The 18,136-nt window shown below is 40.3% G+C and overlaps 2 protein-coding genes across 4 annotated transcripts in view; one reads left to right on the top strand and one right to left on the bottom strand.

Annotated features, from left to right (window-relative positions):
- The window catches only part of SMYD3 (SET and MYND domain containing 3), a 713,262-nt gene that overhangs the window by 12,060 nt on the left and 683,066 nt on the right, over positions 1–18,136 (top strand). The window lies entirely within an intron of this gene.
- Positions 3,856–4,378, bottom strand: LOC123846311 (programmed cell death protein 5-like). Its single transcript, XM_045877599.1, has one exon. The coding sequence runs from the start codon at positions 4,359–4,361 to the stop codon at positions 3,984–3,986; it is 378 nt and encodes a 125-aa protein (XP_045733555.1). The 5' UTR covers positions 4,362–4,378; the 3' UTR covers positions 3,856–3,983.

Raw genomic sequence — 18,136 nt, 5'->3', positions numbered from 1 at the left:
TGTCTGTATTTCAGTTTTGTCAAGTGACCCAATAATGTTCTTCATAGCATTTTCCCTTTTATTTTTATTTATTTATTTATTTTAAAGATTTTATTTATTTACTTGAGAGAGAGAATGAGAGAGAGAGAGAGCGCACAAGAGGGGGGATCGGGAGAGGGAGAAGCAGACTTCCCGCTGAGCAGGGAGCCCGATGTGGGACTCAGTCCCGGGACTTCAGGATCATGACCTGAGCCGAAGGCAGTCACTTAACCAACTGAGCCACCCAGGCGCCCTCCCCCCTTTTAATACAGGATCCAATCTAGGGGTCAAGTATCATATTTAATTGTCTTATGTTTGGCCTTCTTTAATCTGGAACATTCCACAACTTTTCTTTGTCATATAACACTGACTTTCCTTTTCCTTTCCTTTCTGTTTTAATAGAACTTTCTTAATTTTGGGTTTATCAAATGTTTCTTCATGGTTAGATTCAGGTTCTGTGTTCTCAGCTGTGATGTTACATGTGTTGATGTAACTTCAGTGTATCGCATTTGGAGGTTCACAGTGTTTAGCTGCCTTTCATGGGTGGTGGTAATTGTGATCACCCGGTCAAGCTGTTGTCTTGTTTTCCCACTGTTTACAGTCCCTCACCTCCCAACTAATAATCTGTGGGAAGACATTTTAAGACCATGGAAATATGTTGTTCGTTAAAATTTCCTCTAGATTTAGAATCCATGGATGGTTCTTGATTGAATCTTTGGTATGATAAATGCTGGCTTTCCAACTACAGCACTCCCCCCACACTTAGCAGTTAGCATTCATCTTAGCATTCTACTGTAAGCAAGAGTCCATCTTTCTTCCTCATTATTTGTCTGTTTATTATCAGTATGGACTCATGAATTTCCATTTTTTTCCAGTGGTTTATAATTAGTTGTGTACTTATTTTAGTGCTCAGATTATCACAGAATTTTTTAGTAGGAAAGCTTTCAGATTGGATCCTCTGTCCTGTAACTTTTTTTTTTTTTTTTTAAAGCATTTCCTTACTTTGTTGCATAATAGATGTTCTGGGCTCATCCTGTAATTAGCCTATCCCACCCTGGAATCAGTATTTCTCTGAGGATTCCTGGGCTCTTTTAGTGAGGAATATTAGACACCAAGATCTGTTGCTAGGTATGCTCACTGTTGCTGTGGTGTCTTTGCTCTTTGACCTTTGTAGCAAAGTAGGAAATATGCAGGTTCATGAAAATGTGCATACATATATACACATATATGATTTAGAAATCATGAGTTCACACCAACACTTCCAAGTCAGATTTGTCTCCTTAGGGTTCTTTTTTGCCTTTCCTTGTTCCATAATTGTATATGTTCCCCATTGCGCCCTCCCCCCCCTTGCAGGTAGCCATGTTCATCATTTTCTGCTTTATCTTCTTTCTCTCTCTCTCTTTTTTATTGGTAAATATAAGCACATGTATGTGTTTTCTTATTTTCCGTTGATATACAAAAGGTAGCATACTGTATCTGCTCTTTTTTTTTTTAATATTTTATTTATTTATTTGCATGAGAGAGAATGAGAGAGAGCACATGAGAGGGGGGAGGGTCAGAGGGAGAAGCAGACTCCCCGCCGAGCAGGGAGCCCGATATGGGACTCGATCCCGGGACTCCAGGATCATGACCTGAGCTGAAGGCAGTCGCTTAACCAACTGAGCCACCCAGGCGCCCATGTATCTGCTCTTTTGTACTTGCTTTCTTCACTTAAAATATCTAGTGGAAATCACTCCGTATCGTATTTGTAGAGTCTTTTTCTTTTTTATAGCTCTATAATACTCTGTTTTGTGTATGTGCCATAGTTTCTAATTTCCTCTGCTTGGCCATTTATGTAATTTCTAGTATTTTGCAATTGTGAATAATGCTGTAATGAATAATCACTTCGCACTTACGTATTTTTGTTTTGTTGCAGGTGTATATTCATGTAAATTCCTGGACGTGGGAGTGCTAAGTCAAAGTGTCAGTACCTATGTGGGGTGGTACCATTTTACATCTCTACTAGCAGTGTATAAGAGTGCTTGTTTCCCTCAGCTTTGTAGACCGAGTATATGGTTAAGTCTTCGAATTTTTACCAGTCTGATGGGCAAGAAGTGGTATCTCAGTATAGTTTCTTTCTTTCTTTCTTTTTTTTAAAGATTTTATTTATTTATTTGACAGAGAAAGAGACAGCGAGAGAGGGAACACAAGCAAGGGGAGTGGGAGTGGGAGAAGCAGGCTTCTTGCGGAGCAGGGAACCCGATGTGGGGCTCGATCCCAGGACCCTGGGATCATGACCTGAGCCGAAGGCAAATGCCTAATGACTGAGCCACCCAGGCGCCCCTCAGTATAGTTTCAATTTGAATTTAAGTTGTATTATCAGTAAATTAAACATATTTTTAAAAAAACTTTATTTATTTATTTAATTATTTATTTTTAAAAGACTATTTTTTTGAGAGAGTCAGCAAGCGAGAGAGAGCACGAGCAGCGAAGAGGAGCAGAGGGAGAAGCAGCAGACTCCCTACTGAGCAGGGAGCCCGACATGGGGCTTGATCCTGGGACTCTGGGATCATGACCTGAGCCGAAGGCAGATGCTTAACTGACTGAGCCACCCAGGCACCCCTATTTTATTTTTTAAAAGATTTTATTTATTTCAGAGAGAGCACAAGCATGAGTAAGGGGAGGGGTAGAAGGAGAAGCAGACTCCCTGCCCAGCAAGGATCCTGATGTGGGCTTGATTCCAGGATCATGACCCGAGTCGAAGGCAGACACTTAACTGACTGAGCCACCCAGGCGCCCCGGTATGGATCTAATTTTATCATTTTCTAAATGGCTATTAGTCCCGTCACCATTTATTAAAAAGATTAGAGCAAATCACTGAGACAAAATCAGTGTTTGTATTATAGATCATATACTAATTGGCTCTAACTCTGGGCTTTCTACTCTGTTTCATTGGTCTGTATACTCATACACTTGAATCACACTGTTTTACTCATAGACAATTACAGAGAATTTAATATCTAAGAATACTCATGTCATCTTCAGATAATGTAATCTTGTTTCTTTTTCAATTTGTATGCCTCTCATTGTTCTTTCCAGGCTAATATACTCTGAGTAATGCCTCCAGAACAATGGTAAATAGTAGTGGAGGTAGTTGGCATTCTTGTATTGTTCCCCCTGGTCTCCCTGGGGCTTACTTATTATGTAAGGTTCTGGATTTAGGTCTGAGGGACATATATTTTATCATGTTAAGGAAGTGTATCCATCCGTTTCTATTTTCTCAGGAGTTTTTAATTAAGAATAGGTGTTGAATTCTGCCAAAGGTATTTTCATCATCTGTGGAGAGTCATGATTTTTTTTGTCCTAGACTTACTAATGTCCCACTATAAATTTACTTAAGAGAGACTAGAGAACCAACTTGTATGTAAGTCTTCTTATATTTCAGGTTTGCTTGCTTAGGTAAAGAGTATCATTAAAACAAAACTGTGTTTCTGGTTAAGCGACTGCCTTCGGCTCAGGTCATGATCCTGGAGTCCCTGGATCGAGTCACGCATCAGGCTCCCTGCTTGGTAGGGAGTCTGCTGCTCTCTCTGACCCTCCCCCCTCTCATGTGCTCTCTCTCTCAGTCTCTCTCTCTCAAATAAATAAAATCTTTAAAAAAAAAATGTGTTCCAATGAGAAATTTTAATCAGTGGCGTGTTTATGCAAATTATTTCCCCAACCCCAGTCTTGTCTAAAATTTTTTAACAGTTTAGCCAAATAAAGGTGAAGTTTTAAATTTAAGATGCTAATAGAATCATGGGGTAGAATGTTTGAGTTGGATTGTATCTCAGAAACAGTCTAATCTGTAACTTTTGCATAACGAGTTTATTTTTTTAAAAGGCGTATAGACAGTAAACAAAGTAAACAGTCAGATCTTCACTTCTACCCAGTATTATCTGTCCTAGACTGTTCCATTAAGTTCCGGTCTCTAAACATCTTAAATTTCAATAATCGTCCTCTTCATCAGAGTCCATGACTTTTCTTCTGTTGAATTTAACTGTGGTTTTCTTTTCTGTTTGCTGGCTTACTTTTTCAAGGATTTCTATTAAACCTTGTTCTGATACCTTCCCACTTAGTTGTCCATATCTTGCCATCTGTATGAGGTAATTCTCTACTGCTTTAGTTTGTTTGGACTTTACAAGTGCTAAGTTACTTAAGCGGGCTGGGACTGACTGATCCAGGACTTGGGCTAAGATACTGTTTCTCATTTCTGCTTCCCTGTGCTTTGCTTCCTGTTGTGCTGCATCGCCAGGATCCCCATGCTTCGCCTGCAGTTTGGCCAGCCTCTGCTTCCTCAGAGCCTCCAGCTCCTCCTCAGCCATGGTGCGGCAGTCCGGGGTCGAGCCGAATCTGTAACTTTTGGACAAGAATAATCAATGGATGCTAAAATGAGTGGGCAAAAGTATGATCAGAAATAGGTATTTACAGTGGTGCCTGGGCGGTTCAGTCAGTTAAGCATCAGCCTTGGGTCAGGTCACGATCCCAGGGTCCTGGGATCGAGCCCCGCATCGGGCTCCTTGCTTAGCTGGGAGTCTGCTTCTCCCTCTGCCCCTCCCCCTGCCTGAGCTTTCTCTCTGAAATAAGTAAATAAAAAAAAAGTAATAAAAGTAAATAAAAAAATAAGTAAATAAAAAAAAAGATATTCACATAATTTTTAGTCTCCTTAGTAGATCCTTATTAAGTACAAGGGAAAAAATATAGTAACTTCACAGTAGATAAACTTGGCGGGCATCACTTTAACCAGGTGAACAAAGGTAATAACTCTAATAATATGACATATTGACATGGTATACTTCCTGATACCCACTGAGCAGGACACAACATCCGTTCTCTGATGTATAATATAAAAAATGTAACCTGAATTTAATCATGAGGAAACATCAGAGGAAACCAAATTGAGGGATAGTATACAGTAACTAGGCAGTACTCTGCAATTGAATCCAGGTGGTGAATGACAGAGAGATTGAAGAACCTCTTCCAGATTAAAGGACACCAAGGAAGCATGAAAACTAAAGCATGCAAAATATGTTCTGGATTAAAAATTGGACATTACTGGGACAATTGATGAAATTTGAATGAAGTCTATAGATTAGTTAATAATATTGAATCACTGTAATTTGTTTTGCAATTAATACATTTATTAGATATGTTAAAGACTATACACTTACTACATTTTTTTTTAAAGATTTTATTTATTTATTTGTCAGAGCACAAGCAGGGGGTAGCGGCAGGCAGAGGGAGAAGCAGACTCCCTGCTGAACAAGGAGCCCGATGTGGGACTCGATCCCAGGACCCTGGGATCATGACCTGAGCCGAAGGCAGATGCTTAACCCTCTGAGCCACCCAGGCGTCCTGAGATTACATATTTTTGAGTAATCAAGAACTGTTACAAAAATGTACCTTATATTAGATGGTAAAGGAAGTTTAAACAAATCTCAAGTAATAGCTTTGTTCTCTGATTACAGTGCAGTAAAATTAGAAATTATTAGATTCAATGCTAATTTTTCGATTTTGATAATTGTTCTTTGATTATGTAAGATGTAAGCATCATATGATGTCCTTGTGAAGGACAAATGGAATTCTTTACTATTTCTTGCAATTTTTGTTATCAATCTGAAATTATTTCAAAATGAGAAGTTAAAAACAAAAGTTTTATCTTTTTGAGGTAGATAATGGGTGAAATGACAGACTGAGGTTTGCTTTAAAGTAATTTAGTTGGGAGGTATTGGTGAGGGTATAGTTTGTATAAGATTAGCCATGTGTTGGTAATTTTTGAAGCTGGTTGATGAATGTGTGGGGTTCCATTATACTATTCTCTACTTTTGGGAATGTTTCAAACTCTCTATGACAAAAGTAAAAGGAAAGAAAAGATGAACTGTCCTCAAGTGTCTGGTCATTCTTGATTAGTCATATTGAAGAATGAGGCACTAAAAAGTTTTAGGTTGAAAAATAACAACTCTGGGTGTTTATGCAGATTCTTGCCCAGTGGGTGTCTATATATGTGGTCATCTGGTGTCTTCCAACTGTCAGGGTTATTCTCTTGGACTGGTCAGTTTTTCTACAAAGGGCTTATATCTATTTGGGGATGGATCAGAGAAGCAGAATCACTGAATGACAAAGGATAAGGATTATAGAGGTTAGACCTTACATAATTTGGGAATTGGTAAAGTTGCTGTTGTCTCTGAATTGTGTGGGTCCTGAAATCAGTGGAGCTGGCAGAAGAAGCTGGATGTCATATCGGGGGGAAGCAAAAACCCATTGGAATCCAACTGGAACTAATGAGGACAACTTGAAACCTGTGTCTGTCACTGCCTTCCCCTGAATGACACCAGTGACCTGCAGAAATTGCTAATGCTCCTTGCCACAGAACTGTTCATGTACTGGGCCCCACAACTTGGAGAAGGTTCAGGAAGAGATACCATGGGAGATGGAGGAGCAGAGGGCCTGGCTGCTAGGCCAGGCCAACAAGGTAAGCCATTAGGTAGTGACCGTGTACACAGGCTGCAACAGTACCTGTACCCTACACAAGCCCTGCACACCCTACAGAAGAGGATGATGATGGTTGCTTCACTTCTGCCTTCCAAATCGCACACATCTTTTTTGGCTAACCTTAATCCAGAGTCCTACAGAGAGGAAATTTTGGGAATTGTAGTTCCAGCTGGCTGTATCAGTAGACTACAGAAGCCCCTGCAGTTCATCCCTTGTCACACATGCATGCCTCTTTAACCTTCCTTAACCATACTTGGCATCAATAGCAAGTTCATTCATCTAACTATCCTGTGCGCAACTGAAAGCACACGGTCATTCTCCAAGATCCATCTGTCTACGTTAGCCAAATCAAGTTAAATGAGGATGTGGGAGGAAATCACCACCTTTGCATCTTTCACATCATTGATGGTGGCAGGAAGTCCTCCAGAAATGCAGTATTGGTTTTGGTTTACTGTTTAGGTAGGTAATGGCAGTTCTAGTGGCTTCCACATGCACTTTTATCCATGCTAGTCATTACTGTATGGGTAGGGGATTAGAGGGGATTCTTTTTTTATTTATTTTATTTTTAAAGATTTTATTTATTTTAGAGAGAGAGAATCTCAAGCAGACTCCATGCTGAGCACTGAGCTCAAAGCAGGGCTCGATCCCATGACACAGATCATGACCTGAGCCGATATCAAGAGTCGGATGCCCAACCGACTGAGCCACCCAGGCGCCCCAAGAGAGGGGATTCTGTCAGTTGTTAAGGATGTCTGTTCCAACTGTGCGTTCCAGCAGAATTAACTGCACGGTGGATTTGGGACCTATTGGACCCAGTTTGAGATAAATCTGAGCCAAATCTGCATTGATCCTCTGATTTCCATAAGCTGCTATTCCTGAAAGTTTGGACCAAATGGTATTTTGAGTCTTTAGGAATTCACTCTAGTTCAGAGCCAGTATCTAGTAATCCTTCCAAGGGCTGCTTATGTCCTCTTCCCCAGAACAAAGTCATCCTTAATAAATGGCTGTTGATCTCTTTAGGGAAGCCTAGGTGGAAAATTTATAGTATTCATATTTAGCTCTGTGGTAGAATTCTTCTTAAGGGAATTCCCTTCATTCCAGAGACTCTGGGTCTATGAAATGGCTCCAATCTGGGAATTGGTAGAGGGGCCACAACTTTACTTTTTTGGTGATTTAAATCATACTTCGAGTTTTTCCACTTAAACTAATCAAGACTTTTTTTTTTTTTAAAGATTTTATTTATTTATTTGAGAGAGAGACACACAGCGAGAGAGGGAACACAAGCAGGGGGAGTGGGAGAGGGAGAAGCAGGCTTCCCGCTGAGCAGGGAGCCTGATGTGGGGCTTGATCCCAGGACCCTGGGATCATGACCTGAGCCGAAGGCAGACGCTCAATGACTGAGCCACCCAGGCGCCCCTAAACTAATCAAGACTTTAATAGATTGCCCATCTGTTTCAGTTCTAGGGGCACTGATTTCTTTTTTTTTTTTTTTTTTAAGATTTTATTTATTTATTTGAGAGAAAGAGAGCATGGGGGGTGGTAGGGTCAGAGGGAGAAGCAAACTCCCCGCCGAGCAGGGAGCCTGATGTGGGACTCGATCCTGGGACTCCAGGATCATGACTTGAGCCGAAGGCAGTCGCTTAACCAACTGAGCCACCCAGGCGCCCTGGGGCACTGATTTCTTAGCCAATGTCAGAGATCTCTGCAGTTCAAACCTTTCTGGTTACTGTTTTGGCTGCCATTATGGTATTCATTCCCACCTTGTCTTTGGTGATTAAGTGCTGCCACTTGGTCCCTGCCACCACAGGATCCGATCATCTCCTGCTCAATTTAGGGAGTCAGTTTGATGGCAGGAGTTACCACTTTTATTCCTGGCCTATGAAGGCTAGCCATCCCAGAGCTCTTAAAGGAGTCCCGGGTTCCTCTCATGAATATATTTCTCTTAGCTTGGTGAATGGAATGTTTTCTGGGTCCTCCCAGGGACATGGTTAAGGGTAAGCAGGTCTAACATATTAAACCCACTCAGCATTCTGATATCCTTAAGCCATCAGGAAGACCTCAGTACCCAAAGAAGTTTAGATGTTTCACCTTCATTTAGTGTAGGTCACCTTTAGGTCCAGCTTTCATTAAACCAACCAAGCAAACTGTTAGGCGTTCCTAGCTGCTTGAGCCAACCTGTTGAATCCACAGTTTCTGCTTAGCACACCCGTAGCAATAAATTCGGCCTAATCCAGCATTATCTTCCATCTGAATCCAACACTCCAACACTCTTAGGATCCTTTCCCTTATATGTTCCTCAAGTTTTTGTTGATATAAATTGGCAAAATCTCACAATTCTTTTGGTGTGTAATGAATCTCCTAATGGCTTGCACTTTTTTTTTTTCAAAGATTTTATTCATCTGTCTGAGAGCATGCAGAAGCAGGGGTGGGGGCAGAGGGAGAGGGAGAAGCAGGTGTGGGGCTCAATCCCAGGACTCTGAAATCATGACCTGAGCCAAAGGCAGATGCTTAACCGACTGAGCCACCCAGGTGCCTGCACTTTTTTTTTTTTTTTTTTTAAGATTTATTTTAGAGAGCGCATGCACAAGCAGTGGGGAGGGGCAGAGGGAGAGGGAAGAATCTTAAGCAGACTCCCTGCTGAGGGTAGATCCTGGCTCGGGACTTGATCTCACAACTCTGAAATCATGACCTGAGCTGAAATCGAGTTGGATGTGTAACTGTGCCACCCTGGTGCCCCAATGGGTCGTAGTTTTCTGCTTTATTCTTTGGGGTCTGCTGGGACTTGAGTCTGGTCATAGATCTAAAGCACTGAGAGATGGTGAAGGTAGTTCCACAGCAGGTCCTTCACAGGGCACTTACCATAGGGGGAGACCATTGCAGGTTCTTTAGGCAAAGGGAGACCACCCTCTTCAGAGTGTTTTTACTGGTAGAGGAAATTCAACAGAATTTAGGAGTTCAAGGCATCAAATTTCATGGGTTTGCATCCCAAATTTAGGGTCCCATTCCTTACCAATCAGTTTCCTAATTTAAGAGTTAAAATGTGAGTTTGGAAATTCAGTCTACATTATCCTCTGTTCTTGGTACACCAAGTGTGGTCTGGGTGGGGATCAGCAGTATCATTATCAATGGGAGCTTGTTAGCCTTGCAGAGTTTTGTGCTGCAGCACAAACTTATGGAATCAACATACATTTGCTGCTTATAATTTCAGGATATTTGGGGGCGCCTAGGTGGCTCAGTTGGTTAGGCAACTGCCCTCAGCTCAGGTCATGATCCTGGGGTCCTGGGATTGAGCCCCACGTCAGGCTCCCTGCTCAGTGGAGAGTCTGCTTCTCCCTCTCCCTCTCCCTGCCTCTCTGCCTACTTGTGCTCTTTCTCTATCTCTCTGTCAAATAAATAAAGTCTTTAAAAAATAATTTCAGGATATTTGTGTAACTTGTGTATTTACGTTAAATAGATGAATGGATTTCTGTAAGTATTACAGTTCTCAGCAGTCCAGGTATTTGATAAATATTTCCTTTGAATTTTTTTTGGATGTTGTGATTTGGTTTTATATTTAATTCTGTAAATACTACATCTAAAATTTTTGTCGATTAAGTTTTAGATGATTTCCCCTTTCCATGTGGGGGCTCCCCATTTAGACTCTAAATTAGATGTGATGCTCCCTCTGTTGGACAATGGTGTTAAAAGCACACAGACATTTTTCAGTATAGTGTCTTTGTTTTCAGCTATTAAAACTCAGTATCCCTCAGTGATCATCTTCATGAGTGTCCTTTCCAAACTGTTCTCAACTTCTGACATTTACCATAGCTTTTGTTTTGAATTTGAACCAGAAAATCAAAACTTTGTCATAAATATCTATATAAAACTCATCATAATGAAAGAACAACTGGGCAAATTGATGTGGTAACAGTGCCTTAATAATGACTATGTTATTCATGTTAAAAGCAAAAACTCATGTTTGAAACTAGTAGTCAATTGAATTTGTGACGATTTGGGGGAGAATTGTGCCTATCGATCTATATTTACAATGGGATTTATTACTACAAAATATTTTATACAGTGAACCCCCCTTAAATTTTGTTGTAATAGGGGCGCCTGGGTGGCTTAGTCGTTAAGCGTCTGCCTTCGGCTCAGGTCATGATCCCAGGGTCCTGGGATCGAGCCCCGCATCGGGCTCCTTGCTCCGCGGGAAGCCTGCTTCTCCCTCTCCCACTCCCCCTGTTTGTGTTCCTGCTCTCGCTGTCTCTCTGTCAAATAAATAAAATATTAAAAAAAATTTTGTTGTAATAATTACTTGTTAGGATAAAAATAATAAATGTGATTGTGTGGAATAACCTTGTCTATTCTGTCTTGTTCTAATCTTAGAACTCAAATGGTTGCTTTCGCCGCAACTAGCTATATTTCTCAACAGTTCCTGAAAAGGCACATAACCCATGTGATAAACATCTTAGACAGTTTATTTTAAAAGTAAAAATTGGGGGACACCTGGGTGGCTTAGTTGGTGTCATTGGAGTCTTGATTTCAGCTCAAGTCTTGTGAGTTCGAGCCCTGCTTTGGGCCCTGTGCTGGGCGTGGAACCTACATTTAAAGTCGACAAAGTCATTATTGTTTAAATACAGTAAAATAAAAAAGTATCCTTTTTAAAAGTTAACTTGTTGCCATTTTATTTTACACATGACCTATTCATGTTTAATTTTGAGCATTTAAGGGTATTTATAGTTCTAGGTTAATACTGATTTTTTTTAAAGATTTTATCTATTTATTTGACAGAGAGAGAGAGCACAAGCCAGGGGGATCAGCAGGCAGGGGGAGAGGGAGAAGCAGGCTCCCCGCTAAGCAGGGAGCCTGATGCAGGCCTAGATCCCAGGAGCCTGGGATCATGACCTGAGCTGAAGGCAGACCTGACTGAGCCACCCAGGCCCCCCCTGACTTTTTTATTCATTACTTTGGTTGAGAATCATAATGTTAGGAAGTACCCTGTTTTTTATTGTTTTGGTTTTGTTGTTAAGTCTTTGAGGCAAAATAACCAAATAAGGGGGAAAAGTTAGTTTGATCAATAGATATAACTTCATAAAAGTCAAAAATATCTGTATGTCAAAGAACTGACTTATAATGGAGAAGCCAAGAAACTGAGGAAAATATTCGCAACATAAAAAGGCACATATCCTTAATACATAGAAATCATTTATAACTTGAAAGAAAACAGCTTACTTATGAAGGACTCCCTGCTTTCTGCGACTTTTTTCCTTTCTTTGTATAGTTCTGATCTTTAGGTTTTTAGAACCTGGGAGAGATTCTCTTCTGATTCATTGGTTCTCAATGTTGGCTACACATTGGAAGCACCTGGGGAGCATTAAAAAATACTGGTGCATGGTTCCCACCCAGACATCTGATTTAATTGGTTCAAAGTGTGCTTGAATGTGGAAATTTTAAAAGCTCCCTAGGTTATTCTAATGTGCAGTCTGGTTTGACAATGATTATCTTTCTTTTTCATCCTAATTGACCCCCTCCTTTGCAACTTTATATTCAAGGGCTAAGGTGAACTTGCTACAGCTGGGTTCATTCAGGCTACAAATGATATCCGTAAATAGTTCTGTATGTTGAATTTCAAACTGGACATTCACATTAGCATGTTCTGTACATATTTAAATGACTGTCACATATAGGGCAGGCACATATTAAATCAAATTTTTTTTTTTTTTAAGATTTTATTTATTTACCAGAGAGGGAGAGAGAGATCGCGAGAGCCGGAACACAAGCAGGGGGAGTGTGAGAGGGAGAAGCAGGCTTCCCGCTGAGCAGGGAGCCCGATGTGGGACTTGATCCCAGGACCCTGGGATCATGACCTGAGCCGAAGGCAGATGCTTAACAACTGAGCCACCCAGGCGCCCTGAAATCAAATTTTTAATTGGAATGGTTGTGATGTTTCTCACAAATTTGATGAGTATCAAAATTTAATTCTTTTTAAATTTTTTTATTTTATTATGTTAATAACCATACATTACATCATTAGTTTTTTTTATTATTATGTTAATCACCATACATTACATCATTAGTTTTTGATGTAGGGTTCCATGATTCATTGTTTGTGTATAACGCCCAGTGCTCCATGCAGAACGTGCCCTCTTTTAACACCCAACATCAGGCTAACCCATCCCCCCCGAACCCTCAGTTTGTTTCTCAGAGTCCATAGTCCCACATGGTTTGTCTTCCCCTCCAATTTCCCCCCGCTTCATTTTTACCTTCCTACTATCTTTTTTTTAACATATAAATAGTATTATTTGTTTCAGAGGTACAGGTCTGTGATTCAACAGTCTTACACAATTCACAGCGCTCACCATAGCACATATCCTCCCCAGTGTCTATCACCCAGCCACCCCATCCCTCCCAGCCCCCGACTCCAGCAACCCTCAGTTTGTTTCCTGAGATTAAGAATAACTCATATCAGTGAGGCATATGATACATGTCTTTCTCTGATTGGCTTATTTAGCTCAGCATAACACCCTCCGGTTCCATCCACGTTTTTGCAAATGGCAAGATCTCATTCCTTTTGATGGATGCGTAATATTCCATTGTATATATATACCACATCTTCTTTATCCATTCATCTGTTGATGGACATCTTGGCTCTTTCCCCAGTTTGGCTGTTGTGGACATTGCTGCTATAAACATCGGGGTGCACGTACCCCTTTGGATCCCTACATTTGTATCTTTGGGGTAAATACCCAGTAGTGCAATTGCTGGATCATATGGTAGCTCTATTTTCAACTTTTTGAGGAACCTCCATACTGTTTTCCAGAGTGGCTGCACCAGCTTGCATTCCCACCAACAGTGTAGGAGGGTTCCCCTTTCTCCGCGTCCCCGCCAACATCTGTCGTTTCCTGACTTGTTAATTTTAACCATTCTGACTGATGTGAGGTATCTCATTGAGGTTTTGATTTGGATTTCCCTGATGCCGAGCGATGTTGAGCACTTTTTCATGTGTCTGTTGGCCATTTGGATGTCTTCTTTGCAGAAATGTCTGTTCATATCTTCTGCCCATTTCTTGATTGGATTATTTGTTCTTTGGGTGTTGAGTTTGATCAGTTCTTTATAGATTTTGGGTACTAGCCCTTTATCTGATATGTCATTTACAAATATTTTCTCCCATTCTGTCGGTTGTCTTTTGGTTTTGTTGTTTCCTTTGCTGTGCAAAAGCTTTTTATCTTGATGAAGTCCCAATAGTTCATTTTTGCCCTTGCTCCCCTTCCCTTTGGTGATGTTTCTAGGAAGAAGTTGCGGCTGAGGTCGAAGACGTTGCTGCCTGTGTTCTCCTTTAGGATTTTGATGGACTCCTGTCTCACATTGAGGTCTTTCAACCATTTTGAGTCTATTTTTGTGTGTGGTGTAAGGAAATGGTCCAGTTTCATTCTTCTGCATGTGGCTATCCAATTTTCCCAACACCATTTGTTGAAGAGACTTTTTTCCATTGGACATTCTTTCCTGCTTTGTCGAAGATTAGTTGACCATAGAGTTGTGGGTCCATTTCTGGACTCTCTATTCTGTTCCACTGATCTATGTGTCTGTTTTTGTGCCAGTACCATACTGTCTTGATGATGACAGCTTTGTAATAGAGCTTGAAGTCCGGAATTGTGATGCCGCCAGCTTTGCTTTTCTTTTTCAACATTCCTCTGGCTATTTGGGGTCTTTTCTGGTTCCATACAGATTTTAGGATTATTTGTTCCATTTCTTTGAAAAAAGTGGATAGTATTTTGATGGGGATTGCATTGAATGTGTAGATTGCTCTAGGTAGCCTTGACATCTTCACAATATTTGTTCTTCCAATCCATGAGCATGGAACGTTTTTCCATTTCTTTGTCTTCCTCAATTTCTTTCATGAGTATTTTATAGTTTTCTGCATACAGATTCTTTGCCTCTTTGGTTAGATTTATTCCTAGGTGTCTTACGGTTTTGGGTGCAATTGTAAATGGGATCGACTCCTTAATTTCTCTTTCTTCTGTCTTGTTGTTGGTGTATAGGAATGCCACTGATCTCTGTGCATTGATTTTATGTCCTGCCACTTGACTGAATTCCTGTATGAGTTCTAGCAGTTTTGGGGTGGAGTCTTTTGGGTTTTCCACATAAAGTATATCATCTCGCAGAGTGAGAGTTTGACTTTTATTTATTTTTGTTGTCTGATTGCTGTGCCTAGGACTTCTAGTACTGTGTTGAATAGCAGTGGTGATAGTGGACATCCCTGTGGTGTTCCTGACGTTAGGAGGGGCGCTCTCAGTTTTTCCCCATTGAGAATGATAGTCGCTGTGGGTTTTTCATAGATGGCTTTTATGATGTTGAGGTATGTACCCTCTATCCCTGTATTCTGAAGAGTTTTGATCAAGAAAGGATGCTGTACTTTGTCAAATGTTTTTCCTATATCTGTTGAGAGGATCTTATGGTTCTTGTTCTTTCTTTTATTAATGTGTTGTATCACATTGATTGATTTGCGGATGTTGAACCAACCTTGCAGCCCAGGAATAAATCCCAGTTGGTCGTGGTGAATAATCCTTTTAATGTACTCTTGGATCCTATTGGCTAGTATTTTGGTGAGAATTTTTGCATCCATGTTCATCAGGGATATTGGTCTGTAATTCTCCTTTTTGATGGGTCTTTGTCTGGTTTTGGGATCAAGGTAATGGTGGCCTCATAAAACGAGTTTGGAAGTTTTCCTTCCATTTCTATTTTTTGGAACAGTTTCAGAAGAATAGGTATTAATTCTTTAAATGTTTGGTTAGAATTCCCCTGAGAAGCCATCTGGCCCTGGGCTCTTGTTTCTTGGGAGATTTTTGATTACTGCCTTCAATTTCCTTAGTGGTTATAGGTCTGCTCAGGTTTTCTGTTTCTTCCTGGTTCAGTTTTGGTAGTTGATACATCTCTAGGAATGCACCCATTTCTTCCAGATTATTGAATTTGCTGGCATATACTTGCTCATAATAGGTTCCTATAATTGTTTGTATTTCTTTGGTGTTGGTTGTGATCTCTCCTCTTTCATTCATGATTTTATTTGGGACCCTTCTCTTTTCTTTTTGATAAGTCTGGCCAGGGGTTTATCAATCTTGTCAATTCTTTCAAAGAACCAGCTCCTAGTTTTGTTGATCTGTTCTGCTGTTCTTTTGGTTTCTATTTCATTGATTTCTGCTCTGATCTTTATTATTTCTCTTCTCCTGCTGGGTTTAGGCTTTATTTGCTGTTCTTTCTCCAGCTCCTTTAGGTGTAGGGTTAGGTTGTGTACTTGAGACCTTTCTTGTTTCTTGAGAAAGGCTTGTATTGCTATAAACTTTCCTCTTAGGACCGCCTTTGCTGCATCCCAAAGATTTTGAACAGTTGTGTTTTCATTTTCATTGGTTTCCACGAATTTTTAAAATTCTTCTTTAATATCCTGGTTGACCCAGTCATTCTTCAGTAGGATGCATTTTCGCTTCCATGTATTTGAGTTCTTTCCGACTTCCCTCTTGTGATTGAGTTCTAGTTTCAAAGCATTGTGGTCTGAAAATATGCAGGGAATGATCCCAATCTTTTGGTACTGGTTGAGAACTGATTTGTGACCTAGGTTGTGATCTCTTCTGGAGAATGTTCCATGGGCACTAGAGAAGAATGTGTATTCTGTTGCTTTGGGATGGAATGTTCTGAATGTATCTGTGAAGTCCATTTGGTCCATTGTGTCATTTATTTATTTATTTTTTTTAAAGTTTTTATTTTATTATTATTTTTTTTATTCACTTGAGACACAGAGATACAGAGAGAACATGAGCAGGGGGAGAAGCAGAGGGAGGCGGAGAAGCAGGCTCCCCGCTGCCCAGGGAGTCTGATGCCGGGCCCAATCCCAGGACCCTGGGATCATGACCTGAGCCAGAGGCAGACACTTAACCATCTGAGCCACCCAGGCACCCTCAGTGTGTCATTTAAAGTCTTTATTTCCTTATTGATCTTTTGCTTAGGTGATTTGTGCATTTCAGTGAGGGGGTTATTAAAGTCCCCTACTATTATTGTATTGTTGTCGATGTGTTTCTTTGCTTTTGTTATTAATTGGCTTATATAATTGGCTCCTCCCATGTTAGGGACATAGATATTTACAATTGTTAGATCTTCTTGTTGGATAGACCCTTTAAGTAGGATATAGTGTCCTTCCTTATCTCTTATTGTAGTCTTTGGTTTACAATCTAATTTGTCTGATATAAGGATTGCCACCCCAGCTTTCTTTTGGTGTCCATTAGCATGGCAAATGGTTTTCCACCCCCTCACTTTCAATCTGGAGGTGTCTTTGGGTCTAAAATGAATCTCTTGCAGACAGCCTATTGATGGGTCTTGTTTTTTTATCCAATCTGATAGCCTGTGTCTTTTGATTGGGACATTTAGCCCATTTACATTCTGGATAACTATTGAAAGATAGGAATTTAGTGCCATTGTATTGCCTGTAAGGTGACTGTTACTGTATATTGTCTGTGTTCCTTTCTGGTCTATGTTACTTTTAGGCTCTCTCTTTGCTTAGAGAACCCCTTTCAATATTTCTTGTAGGGCTGGTTTCATGTTTGCAAGTTCTTTTAGTTTTTGTTTGTCCTGGAAGCTTTTTATCTCTCCTTCTATTTTCAATGACAGCCTAGCTGGATATAGTATTCTCGGCTGCATATTTTTCTCATTTAGTGCTCTGAATGTATCTTGCCAGTCCTTTCTGGCCTGCCAGGTCTCTGTAGATAGGTCTGTTGCCAGTCTAATGTTTCTACCATTGTAGGTTACAGATCTCTTGTCCCGAGCTGCTTTCAGGATTTTCTCTTTGTCTCTGAGACTCGTAAGTTTTACTATTAGATGTTGGGGTTACTATTAGATGTTGACCTATTTTTATTGATTTTGAGGGGGGTTCTCTGTGCCTCCTGGATTTTGATGCCTGTTTCCTTCCCCAAATTAGGGAAGTTGTCTGCTATAATTTGCTCCAATATACCTTCTGCCCCTCTCTCTCTTTCTTCTTCTTCTGGGATCCCAATTATTCTAATATTGTTTCGTCTTATGGTATCACTATCTCTCGAATTCTGCCCTCATGATCCAGTAGTTGTTTATCTTCTTTCTTTTCCGTCATTTTGTCTTCTATATCACTGATTCCCTCTTTTGCCTCATTTATACTAGCAGTTAGAGCCTCCATTTTGGATTGCACCTCATTAATAGCCTTTTTGATTTCGACTTGGTTAGATTTTAGTTCTTTTATTTCTCCAGAAAGGGTTTCCATGCTTTTTTCAAGCCAAGCTAGTATCTTTAAAATCGTCATTCTGAACTCTAGTTACGACATCTTACTAATGTCCGTATTGATTAGGTCCCTGGCAGTCGGTACTGCCTCTTGTTCTTTTTTTTGAGGTGATTTTTTCCGTCTTTTCATTTTGTCCAGAGGAGAACGGATGAAGGAGAGAACAAAATGCTAACAGGGTAACAGTGACCTCAGAAAAATATACACTAAACAAATCAGAAGAGACCTGAAACCAGGGGAAAAGAAAGGGAAGGAACGAAAAAAGAAAATAAAAAGAAAAAGAATAAAAAAAAAGTATATGATCAAATATGATCAGGCTGGTGAATAGATCAGTGCCAC

Source organism: Mirounga angustirostris, unplaced genomic scaffold (assembly GCF_029215605.1).
Source record: "Mirounga angustirostris isolate CCGP_5_RB_7025 unplaced genomic scaffold, mMirAng1.0.hap1 SCAF_6, whole genome shotgun sequence".
Classification (NCBI taxonomy): domain Eukaryota; kingdom Metazoa; phylum Chordata; class Mammalia; order Carnivora; family Phocidae; genus Mirounga; species Mirounga angustirostris.
Note: the sequence above shows the minus strand (reverse complement) of the source record. Positions and strands in the feature narration are given on the sequence as shown.

Coding starts and splice junctions, on each gene's coding strand:
- LOC123846311 (XM_045877599.1), bottom strand. CDS start 4,361: ATGGCTGAGGAGGAGCTGGAGGCTCTGAGGAAGCAGAGGCTGGCCAAA.